Source organism: Natator depressus, chromosome 1 (assembly GCF_965152275.1).
Source record: "Natator depressus isolate rNatDep1 chromosome 1, rNatDep2.hap1, whole genome shotgun sequence".
Classification (NCBI taxonomy): Eukaryota; Metazoa; Chordata; order Testudines; family Cheloniidae; genus Natator; species Natator depressus.
This window is the reverse complement of record NC_134234.1, coordinates 204,730,021-204,751,641: the sequence shown is the minus strand read 5'-3', so window position 1 is coordinate 204,751,641 and position 21,621 is coordinate 204,730,021. Positions and strand designations below refer to the sequence as shown.

The 21,621-nt window shown below is 45.2% G+C and overlaps 1 protein-coding gene across 1 annotated transcript in view; it reads left to right on the top strand.

Moving 5' to 3' along the window:
- Window positions 1-21,621, top strand: part of SPAG17 (sperm associated antigen 17) — a 292,210-nt gene that overhangs the window by 200,910 nt on the left and 69,679 nt on the right. Inside the window, exons 23-26 of the mRNA XM_074975143.1 lie at window positions 2,219-2,332; window positions 11,905-12,119; window positions 17,204-17,324; window positions 18,687-18,955. Coding sequence (XP_074831244.1) covers window positions 2,219-2,332; window positions 11,905-12,119; window positions 17,204-17,324; window positions 18,687-18,955 — 719 coding nt within the window. The remainder of the gene's footprint in view (window positions 1-2,218; window positions 2,333-11,904; window positions 12,120-17,203; window positions 17,325-18,686; window positions 18,956-21,621) is intronic.

Here is a 21,621-nt window from a genome sequence, read left to right as displayed (position 1 = left end):
TACATCCATTTATCTTCATAGTGTCTTCCACTACTTGGGTCACTATCACTGCTGCCTCTGTGTCTGTCATAGCCTTCTCACTTAAGTCCTGTTAGTCTGGGAAACACAAACCAAACCAAAACACCCACCCACAGCAAAACAAACCCCCAACGAGCATGAAAACACTGCCAGAACACCACACACTCACTTCACTAGCCTGTCTTTTCCTTTGCCTCGCTTTTAGTCTTCCCCCCAAACTCCCCTTTCAGACTCCCACTCAAACTCCCATTTACAGCTCTGTTTGCTGGGTCCTGTGCTGTTGCAGCTGCCTACATATTCTTTGGTTATACATAAGCATTTTACAGTATTTAGAATTTACAATAGAACAAGAGATGTTTTCCACATACAGAAGGATGTAGATCTGACTCACAAGGCAAACAAAGGTGCAGTTTCTAATCTGGGATGAAAGACAGATTATCTCTGGTGTATTTGATTTACAAAGAAAATCATGTGTGTATATATATATGGTGCGGTATAGTCAACACCTGCCCCAGTGTTCAAGTCCTTGCTCCAGAGCATGGGAACGTTAGTGCTTCTCAACTAAAAGATCACCAGAATTTTTTAACATAGGCAAAATAACTGCATTTTTCCCTAGCCTCACTCTCCAAAACAGCTGACCTGTTTGGCTGAAATGTTCCAAAAAAATTCAGCCTGAGTCAGACACCCAGAATGGAAAATTTCATTCCAAACAGTCAAAGGTTGACAGAGTTATAAGCAACTGAAAACAGGGTCTTATAATGGGAAGCATTGGGCAACTTTATAGGTGGCGCTGCCAGCTCCTCTGAAAAGGATCTCTGGTTTCCTTTACCTTTTCTTTTCTGGTTGTAATACAAGGTGACAGGTTTTGACATAAAGGGCCCTAAATTGTTTGGTAACCATCAGTTACCTCTCTCCATGTGAACATAGCAATTAAGATCAGCTGAGATGTTTGAGCTAGCAGGTTAATGGGTTGAACAGGAGGAGGTTGCTGGAAAGGTGGCGTTCTTGATTCTGTTTTTCTCCTCTCTTGGTTTGACAGAATTTGGGTCTGTTGATCTTCAGTGATTGCTTATCTGTTTTTCCAGGATTTTAAGGAAAGGATGATTGGAAGGGTGTAAATGGGGACAAATGCTCAGTCCTTCTGTTTTGCATGGGTGGGGAATTTTTTAATCAGCTACTGTAGCTGTCTATAATTTTTGTAATAAAAGTAGACAACATGCACCTATAAGCTAGGATAGGACCTTTTAAAAAATCTAAATACATAACTAAAATAATAGAAGATTATTAAGCAAAACAATTACCAGAAAAACCTGACTGTTCCTGTCTTTTTAAAGTATCCCATTCTATGAGTGCACGGGGATGATTCAATTAAACAATGGTACTTACATTTAAAACACATTTTTAAAAATACTATTTAACATATTACATAATTCATCTTAATAAGAGGTTATAGGTTATATATTTCAGCTTCACTTTAAAAAGTGTTGGATAATTTTATGACAAATAATAATTATACATCCTGGTGTTTGATCACATTTCATGCTTCAGGACTTCAGCTAGTTGCTTCGGGGATTAGGAAGGAATTTTTATCATTAATATACAGCATTTTGCATCTAGCTAGAAGTATTTTTGATCTTGTTTTGTTTTGTCTTTCTTTAAACCATCAAGTATAAGCCATGCTTAGATAATGGAGTAGATGAACCAATGGTCTGATCCAGTAATGCAATTAAGGACAGCAAATCCTTTCTTTTTATTTATTCAGGCAAAAGACTCATTGAAGTCAGTGGAGCTGCTCCTTACTTATCCTGATATATATAAGGGTAGAATTTGGCCCTAAACTGTTTGCAAAAGGATCCTGTATGATAGGATGTAGGTTAATGAAGGATTTGGAAGTTTGTGAGGTTGATCCCTGAGGTGCTCTGCATGTTACACCATTCGTGAGGTAGCAAATCCATGCCTGCACATATAAAAATGACATGGCTGTCAGCTAAGCTTCATATGCAGAGTAGGAGAAGGAGCCGAGGATGTTTGGCTCCAGTAACACAAAGAGACTGGTTGTCACTATTAGTAAGGGGTTTACACAGTCCAACCACAAGTAGGTAGTGGTGCACATAGTAGCCAATAGATTACAGTTCAGCAATTCATATATGTATTTTTTTCCTCTTTAAATCCACATTTGTCTTCTTTTTTTTTTTTTAAGGAAAATTAATAAATCAAAAGAAAGCTGTGAGCAAGTTTGGATCTTTTTCAGCCACTTTGGAAAATGGAATCCAGCTGTCCTTGAGCTACTATGGAGCTACAGGAAAAGCAGCAGGTAAAGCAAGCAGACAGAAGAAGCTATTTGAGAACCCACAGTGGGAGTTCTTATATCTTTCATACACCCCTTTCTTTCATACACCCCTCAATAATCTGTTGCATCCAGCCCTGACTTTTTTAACATAGTGGGGAATTTTCACCAGGAGTTGAGCTGAGGTTACATTGTCAAATATATGTTATGATTCAAATTTCAAAATGAAAGGAGGTCTCTGCACTTTTTTACTTATGTGAAAACAGACCAGTGTAGTAAGAAAATCCCGAGTATTTTTATTAACTAGCTTAGCAAAAGCAGCAAATTAGTTTGAGCCAAAGAAAATGTGATTTGCTAAGGAATCTTCTTGGTTTTCCAAGAAATAATATTTTTCTTAATTTACATAGGTGATTATGGAAATTCTCATTTTGTGTCAGGCCATGTGTACACATAATGAGGAATTTCTGTCAGACTTTCAATAAATATATTCACCAGCTGGAAGCAATTGCTTCATAACCCACAAAGAAAACACCAAGATTTAATAAGAAAATCTTTTTTCATTTAAGACGTCACTGAAAATATCATACACCTGAAAGCGAAACCCCCCTCTGAACAGAAAATAATTTCAGCATTTTTCACCCTTTAAACTATGAAAACATTTAATCAGATGTTTCTCTGTGTGGGTTGTGGTAAGCCATTTGTCTGAGTATACATTCAGTTTCAGTTCTTCCAAGACATTTTCCCCAAGAATTACTAAAAATGTACTTCTTATCTTGTGCTAAAATAGTATCCATACTGTAGTGGACTGTGAAAATTCACATTACATCTTTAAAAAACAGAGAAGCATCTTATTAAACAATTAAATATTCTTTTGCATACATGATGGTAATTTTGATTGCGGTACAGCAGCCATTCCCAACCATAAGTCTGCATGCCATTTCTGGTGTTCAGGCTTCTGCGTCACATACTCTAAAGTTCCCCACTCTACCTTAATGATAAGCCTCCCTGCTGAGTCTCAGGGTATGTCTACACTATAAAATAAGGTTGAATTTATAGAAGTCAGTTTTTTAGAAATCATTTTTATATAGTCAATTGTGTATGTCCCCACACAAAATGCTCTATGTGCATTAAGTGCATTAACTTGGCGGAGTGCTTCCACAATACCGAGGCTAGCGTCGACTTCCGGAGCGTTGCACTGTGGGTAGCTATTCCACAGTTCCCACAGTCTCCGCCACCCATTGGAATTCTGGGTTGAGATCCCAATGCCTAATGGGGCAAAAACATTATCGCGGGTGGTTCTGGGTACATGTCGTCAGGCCCTCCCTCCGTGAAAGCAACGGCAGACAATCGTTTCGCGCCTTTTTTCCTGAGTTACCTGTGCAGACGCCATACCATGGCAAGCTTGGAGCCCGCTCAGCTCACTGTCACCATACGTCTCCTGGCTACTGTCAGACGCGGTACTGCATTGCTACACAGCCGCAACCCATTGCCTTGTGGCAGCAGACAGTGCAATAGGCCTGATAGCCATCGTCGTCATGTCCGAGGTGCTCCTGGCCGTCTCGGTAAGGTCAGTCAGGAGCGCCTGGGCAGACATGGGCGCAGAGACTAAAATAGGAGTGACTCGACCAGGTCATTCTCTTTAGTCCTGCCGGCAGTCCTATTGTACCGTCTCATGGCGAGCATGCAGGAGATGAGGATGGCTAGTAGTCCTATTGCACCGTCTTCTGCCGAGCAGCCAGGAGATGAGGATGGCTAGCAGTCCTACTGCACCGTCTGCTGCCAGCCAAAGATGTAAAAGATAGAGTGGATCAAAACAAGAAATACACCAGATTTGTTTTGTATTCATTTGCTCCCCCGCCCTCCCTCTGTGAAATCAACAGCCGAAAATCGTTTCGGTGAGATCTGTCAGGGGCACCTTGAAAAGTTTAATGGAGATTCAGTCCTGCCTGAAATACCAGGGGGAGGGATAGCTCAGTGAGTTGAGCATTGGCCTGCTAAACCCAGGGTTTTGAGTTCAATCCTTGAGGGGGCCATTCTGTGTGACAGTTGTTTTTGTTTCTCCTTGATGTAAAGCCACCCCCTTTGTTGATTTTAATTCCCTGTAAGCCAGCCCTGTAAGCCATGTCGTCAGTCGCCCCTCTCTCCGTCAGAGCAATGGCAGACAATCGTTCCGCGCCTTTTTTCTGTGCAGACACCATACCGCAGCAAGCATGGAGCCTGCTCAGATCACTTTGGCAATTAGGAGCACATTAAACACCACACACATTATCCAGCAGTATATGTAGCACCAGAACCTGGCAAAGCGAAACCGGGTAAGTAGGCGACGTCAGTGCAGTGACAAGAGTGATGAGGACATGGACCCAGACTTCTCTCAAAGCACTGGCCCTGGTAATGTGGGCATCATGGTGCTAATGGGGCAGGTTCATGCGGTGGAACACTGATTCTGGGCCCGGGAAACAAGCAAAGACTGGTGGGATCACATAGCATTACAGGTCTGTGACGATTCCCAGTGGCTGCGAAACTTTCGCATGCGTAAGGGCACTTTCATGGAACTTTGTGACTTGCTTTCCCCTGCCCTGAGGCACAAGAATACCAAGATGAGAGCAGCCCTCACATTTGAGAAGCGAGTGGCAATAGCCCTGTGGAAGGTTGCAACACCAGACAGCTACCGGTCAGTTGGGAATCAATTTGGAGTGGGCAAATCTACTGTGGGGGCTGCTGTGATGCAAGTAGCCAACGCAATGAAAGATCTGCTGATATCAAGGGTAGTGACTCCGGGAAATGTGCAGGTCATAGTGGATGGCTTTGCTGCAATGGGATTCCCTACCTGTGGTGGGGCCATAGACGGAACCCATATTCCTATCTTGGCATCGGAGCACGAAGCCGGCGAGTACATAAAGCGCAAGGGGTACTTTTCAATAGTGCTACAAGCACTGGTGGATCACAAGGGACGTTTCACCAACATCAACGTGGAATGGCCAGGAAAGGTACATGACGCTCGCATCTTCAGGAACTCTGGTCTGTTTCAAAAGCTGCAGGAAGGGACTTTATTCCCAGACCAGAAAATAACCTTTGAGGAAGTTGAAATGCCTATAGTTATTCTTGGGGACCCAGCCTACCCCTTAATGCCATGCCTCATGAAGCCATACACAGGCACCCTGGACAGTAGTCAGGAGCTGTTCAACTACAGGCTGAGCAAATGCAGAATGGTGGTAGAATGTGCATTTGGATGTTTAAAAGTGTGCTGGCGCAGTTTACTGACTCGGTTAGACCTCAGCGAAACCAATATTCCCACTGTTATTACTGCTTGCTGTGCGCTCCACAATTTCTGTGAGAGTAAGGGGGAGACGTTAATGGCGGGGTGGGAGGTTGAGGCAAATCGCCTAGCCGCTGGTTAAGCGCAGCCAGACACCAGGGCAGTTAGAAGAGCACAGGAGGGTGCAGTGCGCATCAGAGAAGCTTTGAAAACCAGTTTCATGACTGGCCAGGCTATGGTGTGAAAGTTCTGTTTGTTTCTCCTTGATGAAACTCCTCTCCCCTTGGTTCACTCTACTTCCCTGTAAGCTAACCACCCTCCCCTCCTCCCTTCGATCACCGCTTGCAGAGGCAATAAAGTCGTTGTTGCTTCACATTCATGCATTCTTTATTAATTCATCACAGAAATAGGGGGATAACTGCCAAGGTAGCCTGGGAGGGGTGGTGGAGGAGGGAAGGACAAGGCCACACAGCACTTTAAAAGTTTAAAATTTTAAAACTTATTGAATGCCAGCCTTCTGTTGCTTGGGCAATCCTCTGGGGTGGAGTGGCTGGGTGGCTGGAGGGCCCCCCCCACTGCATTCTTGGACATCTCGGTGAGGAGGCTATGGAACTTGGGGAGGAGGGCGGTTGGTTACACAGGGGCTGTAGTGGTGGTCTGTGCTCCTGCTGCCTTTCCTGCAGTTCAACCATACGCTGGAGCATATTAGTTTGATCCTCCAGCAACCTCAGCATTGAATCCTGCCTCCTCTCATCACGCTGCCGCCACCTTTCAGTTTCAGCCCTCTCTTCATCCTGCCACTTACTCTCTTCAGCCCACCACCTCTCCTCCCAGTCATTTTGTGCTTTCTTGCACTCTGACATTGTCTGCATCCATGCATTCATCTGTGCTCTGTCTGTGTGGGAGGACAGCATGAGCTCAGAGAACATTTCATCACGAGTGCGTTTTTTTCACCTTCTAATCTTCGCTAGCCTCTGGGAAGGAGAAGATCCTGTGATCCTTGAAACACATGCAACTGGTGGAGGAAAAAAAAGGGACAGTGGTATTTAAAAAGACACATTTTATAGAACAATGGGTACATTTTTTCACGGTAAACCTTGCTGTTAACATTACATACATAGCACATGTGCTTTCGTTACAAGGTCACATTTTGCCTCCCCCCACAACGTGGCTAGCCCCTCCCTCCTCCCCGTGTCTAACAGTGGGGAACATTTCTGTTCAGCCACAGGCAAACAGCCCAGCAGGAATGGCCACCTCTGAATATCCCCTTAAGAAAAGCACTCTATTTCAACCAGGTGACCATGAATGATATCCCTCTCCTGAGGATAACACAGAGAGATAAAAAATGGATGTTGTTTGAACGCCAGCAAACATACCCTGCAATGCTTTGTTCTGCAATGATTCCGACTACGTGCTACTGGCCTGGCGTGGTAAAGTGTCCTACCATGGTGGACGGAATAAGGCTGCCCTCCCCAGAAACCTTTTGCAAAGCCTTTGGGAGTACATCCAGGAGAGCTTTATGGAGCTGTCCCTGGAGGATTTCCGCTCCATCCCCAGACACGTTAACAGACTTTTCCAGTAGCTGTACTGGCTGCGAATGCCAGGGCAAATTAATCATTAAACACCCTTGCTTTTAAACCATGTATACTATTGAAAAAGGTACACTCACCAGAGGTCCCTTCTCCACCTGGCGGGTCCGGGAGGCAGCCTTGGGTGGGTTCGGGGGGTACTGGCTCCAGGTCCAGGGTGAGAAACTGTTCCTGGCTGTTGGGAAAACTGGTTTATCCACTCGCTTGCTGTGAGCTATCTACAACCTCATCATCATCATCATCATCTTCCTCGTCCTCAAAACCTGCTTCCGTATTGCCTCCATCTCCATTGAAGGAATCAAACAACACGGTTGAGGTAGTGGTGGCTGAACCCCCTAAAATGGCATGCAGCTCGTCATAGAGCAGCATGTTTTGGGCTCTGACCTCTCTGGTTTTCTGGTAGGCTTGCCTCAGCTCCTTAAGTTTCACGTGGCACTGCTTCGGGTCCCTGTTATGGCCTCTGTCCCTCATGCCCTGGGAGATTTTGACAAATGTTTTGGCATTTCGAAAACTGGAACGGAGTTCGGATAGCACGGATTCCTCTCCGCGTACAGCGATCAGATCCCATACCTCCCGTTCGGTCCATGCTGGAGCTCTTTTGAGATTCTGGGACTCCATCATGGTCACCTCTCCTGATGAGCTCTGCACTCACCTGCAGCTTGCCACACTGGCCAAACAGGAAGTGAAATTCAAAAGTTCGTGGGCCTTTTCCTGTCTGCCAGGCCAGTGCATCTGAGTTGAGAGTGCTGTCCAGAGCGGTCACAATGGAGCACTCTGGGATAACTCCCAGAGGCCAATACCATCTAATTGCGTCCACAGTACCCGAAATTCAACCCAGCAAGGCCGATTTCAGCGCTAATCCCCTTGTCGGGGTGGAGTAAGGAAATCAATTTTAAGAGCCCTTTAAGTTGAAAAAAAGGGTTTCGTCGTGTGGATGGGTGCAGGGTTAAATCGAATTAACGCTGCTAAATTCGACCTCAACTCCTAGTGTAGACCAGGGCTCAGTATGCCACTGTTGTCTGCCTTCCTTTCATTAGTGGAACTTGGGCTGACCAATACTCCAGTCTAACAATCACAAGAGCATCCCAAGCTCTATCCATATCAGGATAGAGTGTGCACAGCAGAATATTGTAATGGGAGGTAGGGCACTGGAAAACACATCTGGTCATTAGCCTGGCTCATCTGATGCTTTAGCCTAGTACACTGATATGGTAGCTCCAAAGGTTGAGAACTACTATTTTATTGCCTAATCATGTTCCCACTGAAGTTAGTAAGAGTTTTACCATTGACCTCAATAGCAGCAGGATCAGGTCCTTACGTAGTGTGTGGTTTGGGATGCAGAAAAGACAAACGTGAAGTTGAAGGGGCTTCTTCTTTAACACATGACTGGGAACTGTGAATTGTCCAAAAGTGGAGGAGTCTTCCCGAGCCCCCTTTTCTGGCCTTCAAACAATCCCCCGCTCCCCAACACCTCATCATCAGAAGCAAGTTCCCCACAGACCAGGATACACCAAATCAAAGCGGCACCAGACTCTGTTAGAACAACAAACCTGCAGACATATCTCCACTGCTACAATGAGCAATATCCCCCACAACACACCTTTCAAGATCAATGGGTCCTACACATGCCTATCACAACATGTGTTATACCTCACCCAGTGCACTAAATGCCCCAATAACAACTATGTGAGTGAAACCAGACAATCATTACACTCTTGAATGAACTCGCACAGAAAAATGATAAAAGACAAAAACACATATCACCCATGGGTGAATACTTTTCACAATATGATCAATCCATATATGACCTCTCAATCCTCGTCCTCAAAGGAAACATACACAACACCTTCAAAAGACAAACCTGGAAGCTTATTACAACAAACAGTAACCCACTAACTCCCCCTTTTTTGTCCTGTGACTGCAGAGGTGTTAACTGGCCACATCACCTTGAATGGTCTCTTTCAATTAAGGCTCCATGTCTGACTTCTGCAGCGACCTGTGCAGCTGGCTGTGGGGCTGCCCGAGCAGATCAGGCAGCCCCTGGGCCTGTCGCGCCAGCTGCTGCTGGGGCACTTTGGGTGTGGGAGGGGGTTCAGGGCTGGGGGTTGGGATGCGGGGTTGTGCTTACCTGGTGGGGGGTCGAGGTGAAAGTAAGCCGGTACAGTGTACCGGTAAGAAGTGGCCGCTGGTACCGGCACGTACGCAGCTGACTGGGGGGTGGGGGTGGGATAAAAAGGGCAGCTGCCCTGGGGCCCAGCAATGTAAAAGGGCCTGGGGCAGCTACTGCAGCAGTGGCCAGAGCCCCAGACCCTTTAAAATCACTGCCGGAGCCCCTGGTGGTGTGGGCCAGGCAGCACGGATAGGCTGACCCCCCCAGCCCCGCCCCCTTTCTGCCTGAGGCCACGCCCATTCCACCCGAGGCCCCACCCCTTCCAGAGGCCTGGAGCCAGGTCCCTGTACTGGTAAGTCTTCTGTGTTACTTTCAGCTCTGTGAGGGGGACACCCCGGAAACAGCCGGCATGTCCCTAGAGCTCCTAGGCGGAGGGACCAGGGGGAGCTGCACGGAGCCTGGTAGAGAGCCTGGCAGCCCCGCCAACCCTCCACCCCCAGCACCAGCAGTAGTCCCTGTCCGCACGCCACCGTCAGGTCCTGCCCCCCAGCACCAGCAGAGGTCCTGGGCCATGCGCTGCCCTCCACTTCTCCCCCCCAGCACCAGCGGGGGTCCCAGGCCACTCCCCCCCCACAGCATCCATGGCGGCCCCCCCCCCGACCACTCTCCCAGAGCACCTGCAGTCCCGCAGCCCAAGTTTTAGCTAGGTGTATACAGTACAAGTCATGAACAGGTCATGGGCCATGAATTTTTGTTTACTGCCCATGACCCGTCCGTGACTTTTACTGAAAATACCCAAAACAAAAACGTAGCCATACTTACAATATATGTTAATTACTTATGCTAAACCATATGTTCCACATTTTATTTAGCTGTGACACTCTGGTCACCTTTCCCAGACCTGAAGAAGATCTTTGTGGAACTAAAAAGCTTGTCTCTTTCACCAACAGAAGTTGGTCTAATAAAAGATTACCTCACCCACCTGGTCTCTCCAATTGCTACTTTTCTCTGAAGTCAGGGCATCCATTCTTCTAATGATTGCACAAGTCCATTCCACTTCAGCTGTGTGCACCAGAGTGGGAGATTTTTCCCTTAGCGGCACCTGCTGGGATGGCTCATGCACCCTCTGCTGCCTCATGCCAATGTGTAATAACATAAAGGGTAGATCTGCCCCAGCCTCCCTCAGTTCCTTCTTACTGCTCATGTTGTAGCATGTTGACTTGCTTAGCAAATGCTCTCCTTTCTCCCTTTTTGTATATAGTTAGTGTATTCATAATAGTTAGTTAGTTAGTAGAGCTTTACAGTAAGTTCCATTTCTTACTTAAAGTGTTGGTTCTCACATATTCTGGATACTGACTCCCAGTACCAGGGCATGCCTCAGTCTTTGGACTTTAAGGCATGCACTGGCTGCAATAAGTCAATGCCAAGGAGTGACCCTCACTCCAGGTTTCTGAAATGCCTTGGGGAGGGTCACTCCCCAAATACATGCTCTGTATGTGTGGACGTAGGGTTTACAACAGGAATAGAGATTCAAATTTTTTCGTATTATGCTGCTGCAAAAAAGGCAAATGTAATTCTGGGGTGTATTAACAGGAGTGTCATATGTAGGACATGGGAGATAATTGTTCCACTCTAATTGATGCTTGCAAGGTCTCTGCTGGAGCACCGAAACCAGTTTTGGGCACCGCATTTTAAGATGTGGGCAAATTGAAGAGAGGAGGAGAGCAACAAAAATGATAAGAGGTTTAGAAAACCTGATCTATGAGGAAATGTTGAAAGAATTGAGCATGTTTAATCTATAGAAAAGAAGGCTGAAGGGGACTTGATAACAGTCTTCAAATATGTAAAAGGGTGTTATAAAGAGAAGTGTGATCAGTTGTTCTTCATATCCATTGAAGGTAGGACAAGAAGTAATGGGTTTAATCCGGAACAGAGAAATTTAGGATTGATATTAGGAAAAATTTTCTAGCTATAAAGATAGTGAAGCACTGGAACAGGTTACCTAGGGAGGTTGTGGAATCCCCATCACTGGAGCTTTTTAAGACCAGGTTAGCCAAACACTTGTCAGGGAAGGTCTAGTTATGTTAATCCTACCTCAACACAGGTGGGTGGAGTAGATGAACTCTTGAGGTCTCTTCCAGTCCTACAGTTCTATGATTCTATTAAATCTATCAGGTGTTTTTAAGTAAAAAGGACAGACCATCAGAACAGAACCTTTGCCATGGCAGAATAAAAGCATTATAACTCCAAACTACTGGAGTTAATGGTCAGTCCATGATGAAGTGTAACAACGTCTATATTTTCCCGGATACTAGCTTCAGAACATGTCCAGCTATATGAATATTTCTTAGGTGAAGGAAAGTGGAAAGATTGTCTTTCCCATACATAATAGACTCCGACCTAGAGACATCTCAGAAGCTATGGGACACATCAGTCTTAACCTCTCTATGGCTAGAGTAGGCCATAGAAGGGGTTTGCGTTTGTTGTCATGAACCCAGCCCCTGGACCTGAGGTCTCTGTTTTTTGTCTTTTAAAAGGTAAAACTTGGTAACTCAAGTTTGTCAAACAAAACCTGATGCATGCATGTATGTGACTTCTGTCTATTGCATAAAAATGTTGCTTTCTCTCTCTCCCTCCCCGCCAGATGATACAGATCCTAATTTAGCAACAATTCTTAATATCCCCTCCGTACATATTCCAACTGTTGCTCCTGCTGCTGTTGCTGCTTCCATTTCTTCAGGAAAAAGCAACAAGTCACTGAAACAAAAATCAATAAAATCTCTGCAGTCTGCCAAAGGGAGCCATGTCAAGTTAATCACTCCACCACCGGAAGAGTCTCCAAAGCAAGAAGAGAAAAAGGTGAGAGAATATTTCCCAGTAAGTACTGAATTTACCTCCTAGTGTAATCATAAGCCACAAATAGGTATAAATTGGTAGCATGACTCAGCAGAAAAGACAATTGCAGTCAGCAAGGTTATTTTTGCAAATGTTAGTGTTTAAAACAAGGTGAAATCAATTAACTTGATCAGAAATGTTAGCTGAGCCCAGTCACGATCTGAGACCACAGGGAAAGATAACTTTTTGTAATGTCTGCTACGATCTCAGAGGCTTGGCCATTTATTGACAACATAATCACAAATCTTGGGAGACAGGCCAATCCTTGCCTACAGACAGCCCCCCAACCTGAAGCAAATACTCACCAGCAACCACATACCACACAACAGAACCACTAACCCAGGAACCTATCCTTGCAACAAAGCCCGTTGCCAACTGTGCCCACATATCTATTCAGGGGACACCATCACAGGGCCTAATAACATCAGCCACACTATCAGAGGCTCGTTCACCTGCACATCCACCAATGTGATATATGCCATCATGTGCCAGCAATGCCCCTCTGCCATGTACATTGGTCAAACTGGACAGTCTCTACGTGAAAGAATAAATGGACACAAATCAGATGTCAAGAATTATAACATTCATAAACCAGTCGGAGAACACTTCAATCTCTCTGGTCACGCGATTACAGACATGAAAGTTGCTATATTACAACAAAAAAACTTCAAATCCAGACTCCAGCGAGAGACTGCTGAATTGGAATTCACTTGCAAATTGGATACAATTAACTTAGCCTTGAATAGAGACTGGGAGTGGCTAAGTCATTATGCAAGGTAACCTATTTCCCCTAGTTTTTTCCTACCCCCCCCCCCCAGACGTTCTTGTTAAACCCTGGATTTGTGCTGGAAATGGCCCACCTTGATTATCATACACATTGTAAGGAGAGTGGTCACTTTAGATAAGCTATTACCAACAGGAGAGTGGGTTTGTGTGGGGGGGGGAGTGGGGGGGGAGAGAAAACCTGGATTTGTGCTGGAAATGGCCCAACTTGATTATCATACACATTGTAAGGAGAGTGATCACTTTAGATAAGCTATTACCAGCAGGAGAGTGGGGTGGGGGGTGGTATTTTTTCATGCTTTGTGTGTATAAAAAGATCTTCTACACTTTCCACAGTATGCATCCGATGAAGTGAGCTGTAGCTCACGAAAGCTTATGCTCAAATAAATTGGTTAGTCTCTAAGGTGCCACAAGTACTCCTTTTCTTTTTGCGAATATAGACTAACACGGCTGTTACTCTGAAACATAATTAGAGTTGGTTAAAAACAAAGGAAAAATATAATAAAGATTATTCTAAATTTTCTCCCTTTTTTCAGAATTTCAAAATTCAAAAATCTTCTACCAGCTCTATAATTGGTTTAAAAATGGGAGGAAATGTTCACAATTTTTTTTCAAATGTTTTTCAAATTTTGTTAAAATTTTGACTACCTGTAACCATAAATTGGTTGACAGAGTGGGCAACTGCAGTCTAGTATGCATTCACCTCATGTGACAAAATCAGGCTGGATGGCTGCAAGAGGGTGTGGGAAGGCAGATATGTTAGCCCTAGAATGTTAAAGGCCCTCTTCCCTATAAGCTGAGAAGGGGTTACCTCAGGTCAATTAGGAACACCTGGATCCAGTTAAGAGCTGCCTTAGACCTTTTGAAACCTCTACTCTGCTGAAAGAAAGGGAGGGAGAGGGAGAAAGAGACAAGCTGCTACCAGGACAGTGGCAGCAGGGAAGTAAGCTTTTCCAGGAGGGGAGGCTGCACTCCTCCCCATAGGGGAAGCAGAGAAATCTGAGTGCCTGCTAGGGGAAGGACTGACACCACGGGGCAGACTACAGGGCGACACCCAGCCCCAGCGAGGAGGCAGGAGAAAGTATCACCCTTTATTTTTGTATTTATGGGACTATTTCCCTTTTGTTTGGTGGAGAATCACCCTATTCTCCACCAATGGCCTACCCAGGAAATACAGCCAAAGGACACAGAAGGGGGGAGGACAAACGCTGCCCAGAATGGGGTGGGGCCCCTCCCTCAATGTGAAGAGGACCATGCACGCTTGTGGTAACCAAGCTGAGATTTTCCCCAGACACCTTAGTCAAACACACACTGGTTTGGATTAAAACATAAAATAAGTTTATTAACTACAAAAAGATAGATTTTAAGTGATTGCAAACAGATCAAAGCAGATTACCTAGTAAATAAACAAAAATGCAAACTAATCTTAACATATTAGATAGGTAGGTTATGAATTAGCAAATTCTCACCCCAAATGATAAATGGTGAGACCCCCAAGCCTTCATTCTTCCTGGCCTGACTTTTGGGAAGGCTTGCAAATAAACAGAGCCGTTTATAGTCAATTGTCCTAGATGATGGGAGCCATCAAGATACTAAACCACCATTAATGGCCCACACTTTGCATAACTACAATAGGATCTCAGAGTTATATTTTGTATTCCTAGTTTCAGATACAAGAATGACACATTCATACAAATAGGATGAACACACTCGGAAGATTATAAGCATTGTAATGATACCTTACAAGAAACCTTTTGCATGAAACATATTCCAGTTACATTATATTCACACTCATTAGCATATTTTCATAAAATCATATGGTTGCAACGTCACACCCTCCTCCTGAACTTACTGCCAGAGACTTGACAATGTCCATGGCGGAGGCAGTATACCTAAAATTCCTCTTTGGGCTCCCTCTGGGGCAGACACTCCTGTGGCCCCCAAAAGAGAAGGTGACCCTGATTCAGCTGTGGGCTCACAGCTACCAGCTATGACAGACTCTTCACTGGCCAGCAAAATTCCCCACACACACACACTTCACTCAGGTTGGGCTTGCTTCCAGCTACAAAGTCCTTGCGGTCTGCTCCCACCGCAGCAGTCACCAGGACCCCAACTCTCACCTCCAGGATACGTGTCTCTGTGCACCTCTTCCACTCCATTACAGCCAGTTCATGCTTCAGGGTCTCAATTTGTGCTTGTCTCTGGGCCTCAGTTTCTTTGTCTTTTAAGTCCAGGGTTTGCTGGTGGGTAGCCTTTTCTTTCTCCAGAGCAGCCTTTTCCCGGGCAAATTATGCATCAATTTCCATTTGTCTTTCCTTGAGACCATCACTCGATGAGCTGGGATACCACAGAGAACCCCCTCCTGCCAGAACAGATCCCCTCCACTCCTGTCTTGCTGAGTTATACACTCCAGTCAGCTTCAGCACAGACCCAGAGGTTGGGCCACACCCTTCTGCAGTTCACTGAAACAGATTCACTCAGTTAAGAGAGACTTATCCAGCATCCAGTGTTCATCCTTTCTGGGCAATTTGCAACTTGTGCAGTTCTAGCTTCTTCTGATCTTCACTCTTACTTATTTTGCTTACTTTTCTGTCCCTATTTCCCTTACCCGAAATAAGCAAAGAGAAAATAACAAACCAGTAAGCACTTTGTCTGTTCTCCAGCTAGCACACTTAAAATCACTACCAGCATTTCAAAGCAATCAGCTGTGCACAGATCCTGCTGACTACACCACTGTGACAGGTTGGGTCACAAAGACCCCCTTGGGACTGCCACCTGATGTGCTGAGACTACCTCTCAGCCTGTTTTCCCTGGCAGCTTGGGACTTCAGAACCCTGCCTTGTTGAGCCAGACACGCCAGTCTGGCTCCAACACAGACCCAGGGTCTGAACCACATGCCCCAAAGCTGCAGACTTAACTGAAAACAGCTTAAGAAGTGCTCCTGTCTCTAGCACCCAGACACCCAGTTCCCCCCAATGAGATCCAGACCCCAGATATATCCATTTTACTCTGTATAAAGCTTATACAGGATAAACTCATAAATTGTTCACCCTCTGATAGAGATACTGATAGAGAGATGTGCACAGCTGTTTGCTCCTCTAGGTATTAATTACTTGCTCTGGATTAATTAATAAGCAAAAAGTGATTTTATTAAATATAAAAAATAGGATTTAAGTGGTTCCAAGTAATTGCAGACAGAACAAAGTAAGTTACCAAGCAAAATAAAACAAAAACATGCAAGTCTAAGCCTAATACATTAAAGAAACTGAATACAGGTAAATCTCACCCTTAGAGATGTTCCAATAAGCTTCTTTCACAGATTAGACTCCTTTCTAGTCTGGGCCCAATCCTTTTCCCTGGTACAGTCCCCTTATATAGCTTTGGCACAAGGCAGGAATCTTTTGTCTCTCTGGGTCTCCACCCCTCCTTCTAACTGGAAAAGTGCCAGGTTTAAGATGGATTCCAGTACCGGGTGACCTGGTCACATGTTCTGTGAGACCCCAAGCCTTCATTCTTCCTGGCCTGACTCACAGGAAGGCTTGCAAGTAAACAGAGCCATTTACAGTCAATTGTCCTAGTTGATCGGAGCCATCAAGATTCTAAACCACCATTAATGGCCTACACTTTGCATAACTACAGTAGGATCTCAGAGTTATATTTTATATTCCTAGTTTCAGATACAAGAATGATACATTTATACCAATAGGATGAACACACTCAGTAGATTATAAGTTTTGTAATGATACCTTACAAGAGACCTTTTGCATGAAGCATATTCCAGTTACATTATATTCACACTCATTAGCATATTTTCATAAAATCATACGGAGTTCAACGTCACACCCGCTCCCCCAATGCCCACCCCACCTGCCACTCACTCCTCTCCACCTCCCCCAACTGCTTTCTGCCAGCCACTCATGGCTCCGCTGGCCGCCTTGGGAACCGCCGAACAGCTGATCGGCGGCCCGCTCTGGGACCCGCCAAACAGCTGATCTGCAACCAGCCCCGGGGCCGCAGAACCACTGTGGCTGGTAGGTGCTGAGCACCCCCTTTTTTTCCCTGTGGCTGCTTGAGCCCCGGAGCGTCCACAGAGTCAGCACCTATGGAGGGACTGATTACAGATTAAATTATAACTCAACATTAATAAGGTAGGTAGCAGAATCAGACCTTAAGATACTAGCTCTACCAGAGCATATAGCAAAACTAAACTTTATAAAATGCTTTTTGAAGTGTGTAATAAAACTAATCTGTGTTCTGTTCTCTAGGTAGAAATAGAACCACCAACACCTCAAACACAAGCGGTGCCAGATGTCCCTGTTTTCCAGACTTTGAATGCCTCCTGCCCCAACGGGCTGGTATTGACTTTCCTTGGTCAAAGTTCTATAGGTTAGTTTTGTGAATCACTGTGGACACAGGAGTGTTCTGCATAAAGTTAAAATCACAAAAGCCTTTTTTTTATGCAGAGATGGATTTAAACATAGTTACAGGAAAGTTCTGACATCTAATGTTGAAAACAATTCCCTAAACATTATTATAGAAAACAACTGTATGAATTTCTTTCTGAAGATGAAAATGTCTGTGTAGCTGGGCAAGGCTCAGGGCAGTTCATGACCCACTTTCTGTGTCTGGCCTATTAGGCTACTGCAGTGATTCAACTTCCCACCATTTTTGGACATTTGCACACCTGTTCAGCTGCACACTGTAGACTGCAGTGATACTTGGGTTGTCAGTAATCATAAGATTGAGGTTTGGAACAGTTTCATTTTCATTATTACTTTTAGTGTATATAAATGGCTAGAAGATGGATATTGGTGGTTCATAGAGCCTCAGCACAAAGGCTTATCATTATGGGAGAGAGTTGGATACTTCTGAGCCTGAGCCTGCCTAAGCCTTATGAGTCATCCCTGAGTGAGAGGGTATGACAAGTCGTCAGAGGCAATTGCCTGCAGGTCTTGTGATAGGCCCCACACCATTCTACCAGGGTTCAGCCAATCCACAGGCAAGGACCCACTGAGGTCATCCCAAGGTAGGGTTGTAGGCTTTTAAGGAAAGCAGTCTGTCCAGTCTGCTCAGTGTTACTATCTGGCCGGCGCATTCCCGTTCCCAGTAGTTTCAGCAGGCTGCCCTTGCGCCTGCTCCTGCTCCAGCTGGCCCTTGCTTCTGTTCCTGCACTACCTGTGCCTGTTTCCACACTATCTGGCCCCTGCTCCCGCCTGCATCTGCTACTGCCTCAGCCAACCTGCCCATCAACTCTAACAGAGAGGGAGAACCTAGATTACTGGTCACATAACCCTGAATTACGAGAATAATAATCTTTTACCTTCAGGCCTCCATCCCACTCCCTTGTCAAAATATTTGTTCCAAGGTATGTGAGGTCAGATTAGGTTAGCATTATATACAGTGAAGAGGATAGAGAGAGACTAAATATTAGATGTCAAAACAAAATAGTGTTCAGTACAGGAGTTTCAATTGGCACTACTAATCTCCTATAGGTGCGCAGCCTGTCAACACAATTGTCCACTACACTCAGTATACAATGAGCTCTACTGTCTGTGTCTAAGAATTTATTTATTGCAGAGACTGTGTCTACTTTTATGTTTGTAAAGCATCAACCAATGTGATGGCACTCACTAAATAATAATTTTCACCAATATTGATGCTAAGATACAATAATGATGGGCTCCTTAGAATTGCTTAGATGACAACGGCTACTGCAGTACTGTTAATTAATATAGACTTTAATTTCAGATTTGAAAGCAGAGTCTAAGGAAGCTGAAGCCAAGGTAGATGAAGCCAACAAAAGTGAAACCACGGCAGATGAGGCCAAGGAAGATGAGGCCAAGGCAGAAAAAGCCAAGCAACCTACTCTGGAAATCCTAGTTAGGCAGAGTTATCCCCTAAGGGTGAAGCATTCCCAACTGTACAAAGCAGTGAAGAAACCAGTAGAACAGGAAGTGTCCAGGGTCATTACCAGCCAAGGAACTGTCGTAAAGTACATGATTGATGGATCCACCCAGGTATAGTAAAGAGTTTGATTAGAAATGGGTTGAACTTGGTTTCATGGGCAAAACAGGCAGTCCTGGCCTACAGTTTCTGCCTGTAGGCAGTCTGCACCATTGGGAAAATATATGTTTTTACATAATTTCTGGAAAGACCACAGCCAGAAGAATAGTCCTTTTGGAATGACAACACAGAGTTGGCCAGCCTGTGTTGTTTGAGACTAGATGTCTGTGATGGGGTGTATAAATCCCACACTGACATGGACGGGGTTTGGGAGGCTGTGTGTGCTACGGTAGCCCTGCCTGGCCAGCCCTGCCAATCATGCTTGGTAGGGTTGAGGGCTTTGAAGGGAGGAAGCTGCAGTACACAAGGCAGGAAGCCCTGAGAAGGGGGTGACTAGAGTGGCTCCTGAAATAGCAGGAGAAACCCTCATGCCAGAACTGCTCCCAGCTCTGCAAGGAGTCCAGCAAACCCCAGGGCAAGCCTAATAGGAAGCAACTGACTCAGCTAGCCAGCCATAAGGACTCCAACAAAGCTGCTACTCAGACACCCCTGAGGTAAGGCTTTTTTGCCTTTTTATTGACCCCCCAAGGGTCTTGGATTGTGTTGACCTGAACTTTTGCTTTTCCCTTACCCAGAAGGAAAGTGAGGAGGCCCACAAGGGTGGGGCACTACCAGCACTAAGAGGCTGTGGCCTGTACTAGACCATCCCAGAGGTGGAAACTGGGTATGGTGAGGGGCCCAGACCAGCTAGGGAGGTGCCCCAGAGAGACTCTTTTTACAATGTCATTTCAAGACTGCTTTTGATATTTCTGTAATAGTAATAGTACAGTGCTTCCTTCCTGTCCAGATTCCACATTGGATTGTTCAGTGGCTTGAGGGCTAGCCTAGGTGGTGGGAAACCTGGGTTGAATTCTCTAGTCCACCACAGACTTCCTGTGTGACTTGGGCAAGTCACTTAGTCTTCCTGTACCTCCATTTCCCATCTGTAAAATGAGGATAATAGTATTTCCCTACCTCACAGGAGCATTGTGAGGATAATGCATTAAAGATGGTGAGGTGTTCAGATACTTCAGTAATGGAAGCCATATAAGTACTTAAGACAGTTCGATATATTCTGCCTATCTATAATCTCTTCTTTGAGTGGTTGCAGAGGCGTATTCCACTTGGGTGTGTTGACACCTAGCACACCGAGAGCTAGAGATATTTTTCCTGCAGCAGTATCTTTTGGAGCAGTGCTCATGCCCCACACCTCCTTGTTACCCTCTGTGACGTTCCCCTCTGGTGTCATCCAGACGGTGATCTGCTAGGTCACTCCAATCCTTGAGTCTGGGAGCCAGCCTTACCCTGCTCTGCTGTGAGAACCCCCACTCCCTGGCTGTTCACACACAGCCTCTGGCATGTAAGCTGCTTCTTGGATTGTGCAATCGAATGACACTAGCCAATATCTCTGGTCCCAGACACAATCCTAGGAACCTCCATCCTGCAGTGTCCAATTATGCCTGCTGGATGCTGCAAGCTTATATGAGTTTGTCAGTTTAACAAAGAAATTTATATGTACCAGGTTTGTTGTCCCCAGGGGAGTCTCTGACATGCTTCAAACCAAACCACTGCTTCAGATAGAATAAACAAACAGATTTATTAACTATAAAGATAGATTTTAAGTGATTATAAATCAAAATATAACAAGTCAGATTTGGTCAAATGAAATAAAAGCAAAACGCATTCTAAGCTGATCTTAACACTTTCAGTGCCCTTTCAAACTTAGATGCTTCTCACCACTAGCTGGCCGGTTGCTCTTCAGTCAGGCTCTCCCCTTTGCTCAGCGCTTCAGTCGCTTGGTGTGGTGTCTGTAGATGTAGGTGGAAGAGAGAGGAAGAGCATGGCAAACATCTCTCCCTTTTGACATGTCCTTTCTTCCCTCTTGGCTTTGCCCCACCCCCTTTCAGAGTCAGGTGAACATTACCTCATCGTAGTCCAAAACTGACCAAAGGAAGGGGGGGTGACTCACTCGAGAGTCCAACAGATCTTTTTGTTGCTGCCTAGGCCAGCGTCTTTTGTTCCTGTGAGGCTGGGCTGGGTTTGTCCCATACATGCCCTGATGAGGTGTGAACTGCCCCTCTGCTCTTGGAGTGTTTTTGCCTGGGCTTATTTTAAGCCATGAGGATACATTTTCAGCCTCATAATTACATACATGAAATTATAACCTATAATGTTACTATAACATTACTGCAACAACAATTACTATAACATCACTATAACAACCAGGCTCAGTGCATCATGAGCCTTCCGAAGACACCCAACATCACAGACTTTGCATTGGATACCACACAATCATTTTATAAAGATGAACGTGGGGGTGTAGGGTGTTCCCACAAGGTACAGAATGCCACACCCTCCTGAGACTATATAACGCTGGCAGCACTCCAACTGTCCTCAGTTCCTTCTTACCATCTACAACCTGAGTCTGAGTTCCCCATGCAGGTTTTCTCCTCACAGTTTTTCTACTGCATCAGCAGTTTGTATCTGAGACCTTAATAGTGTACATAGTTAGTACCTGTAGTTTAGCGTAGTGTAGTGTAGTTCTGCTCAGCCCTGTAGGCTATGCAGTATTCCCTGGGCTTCAAAAATTGCCTGTCATGTGGGGTTTCTATCTCTCATAGTGACATTCACACACCCTGCT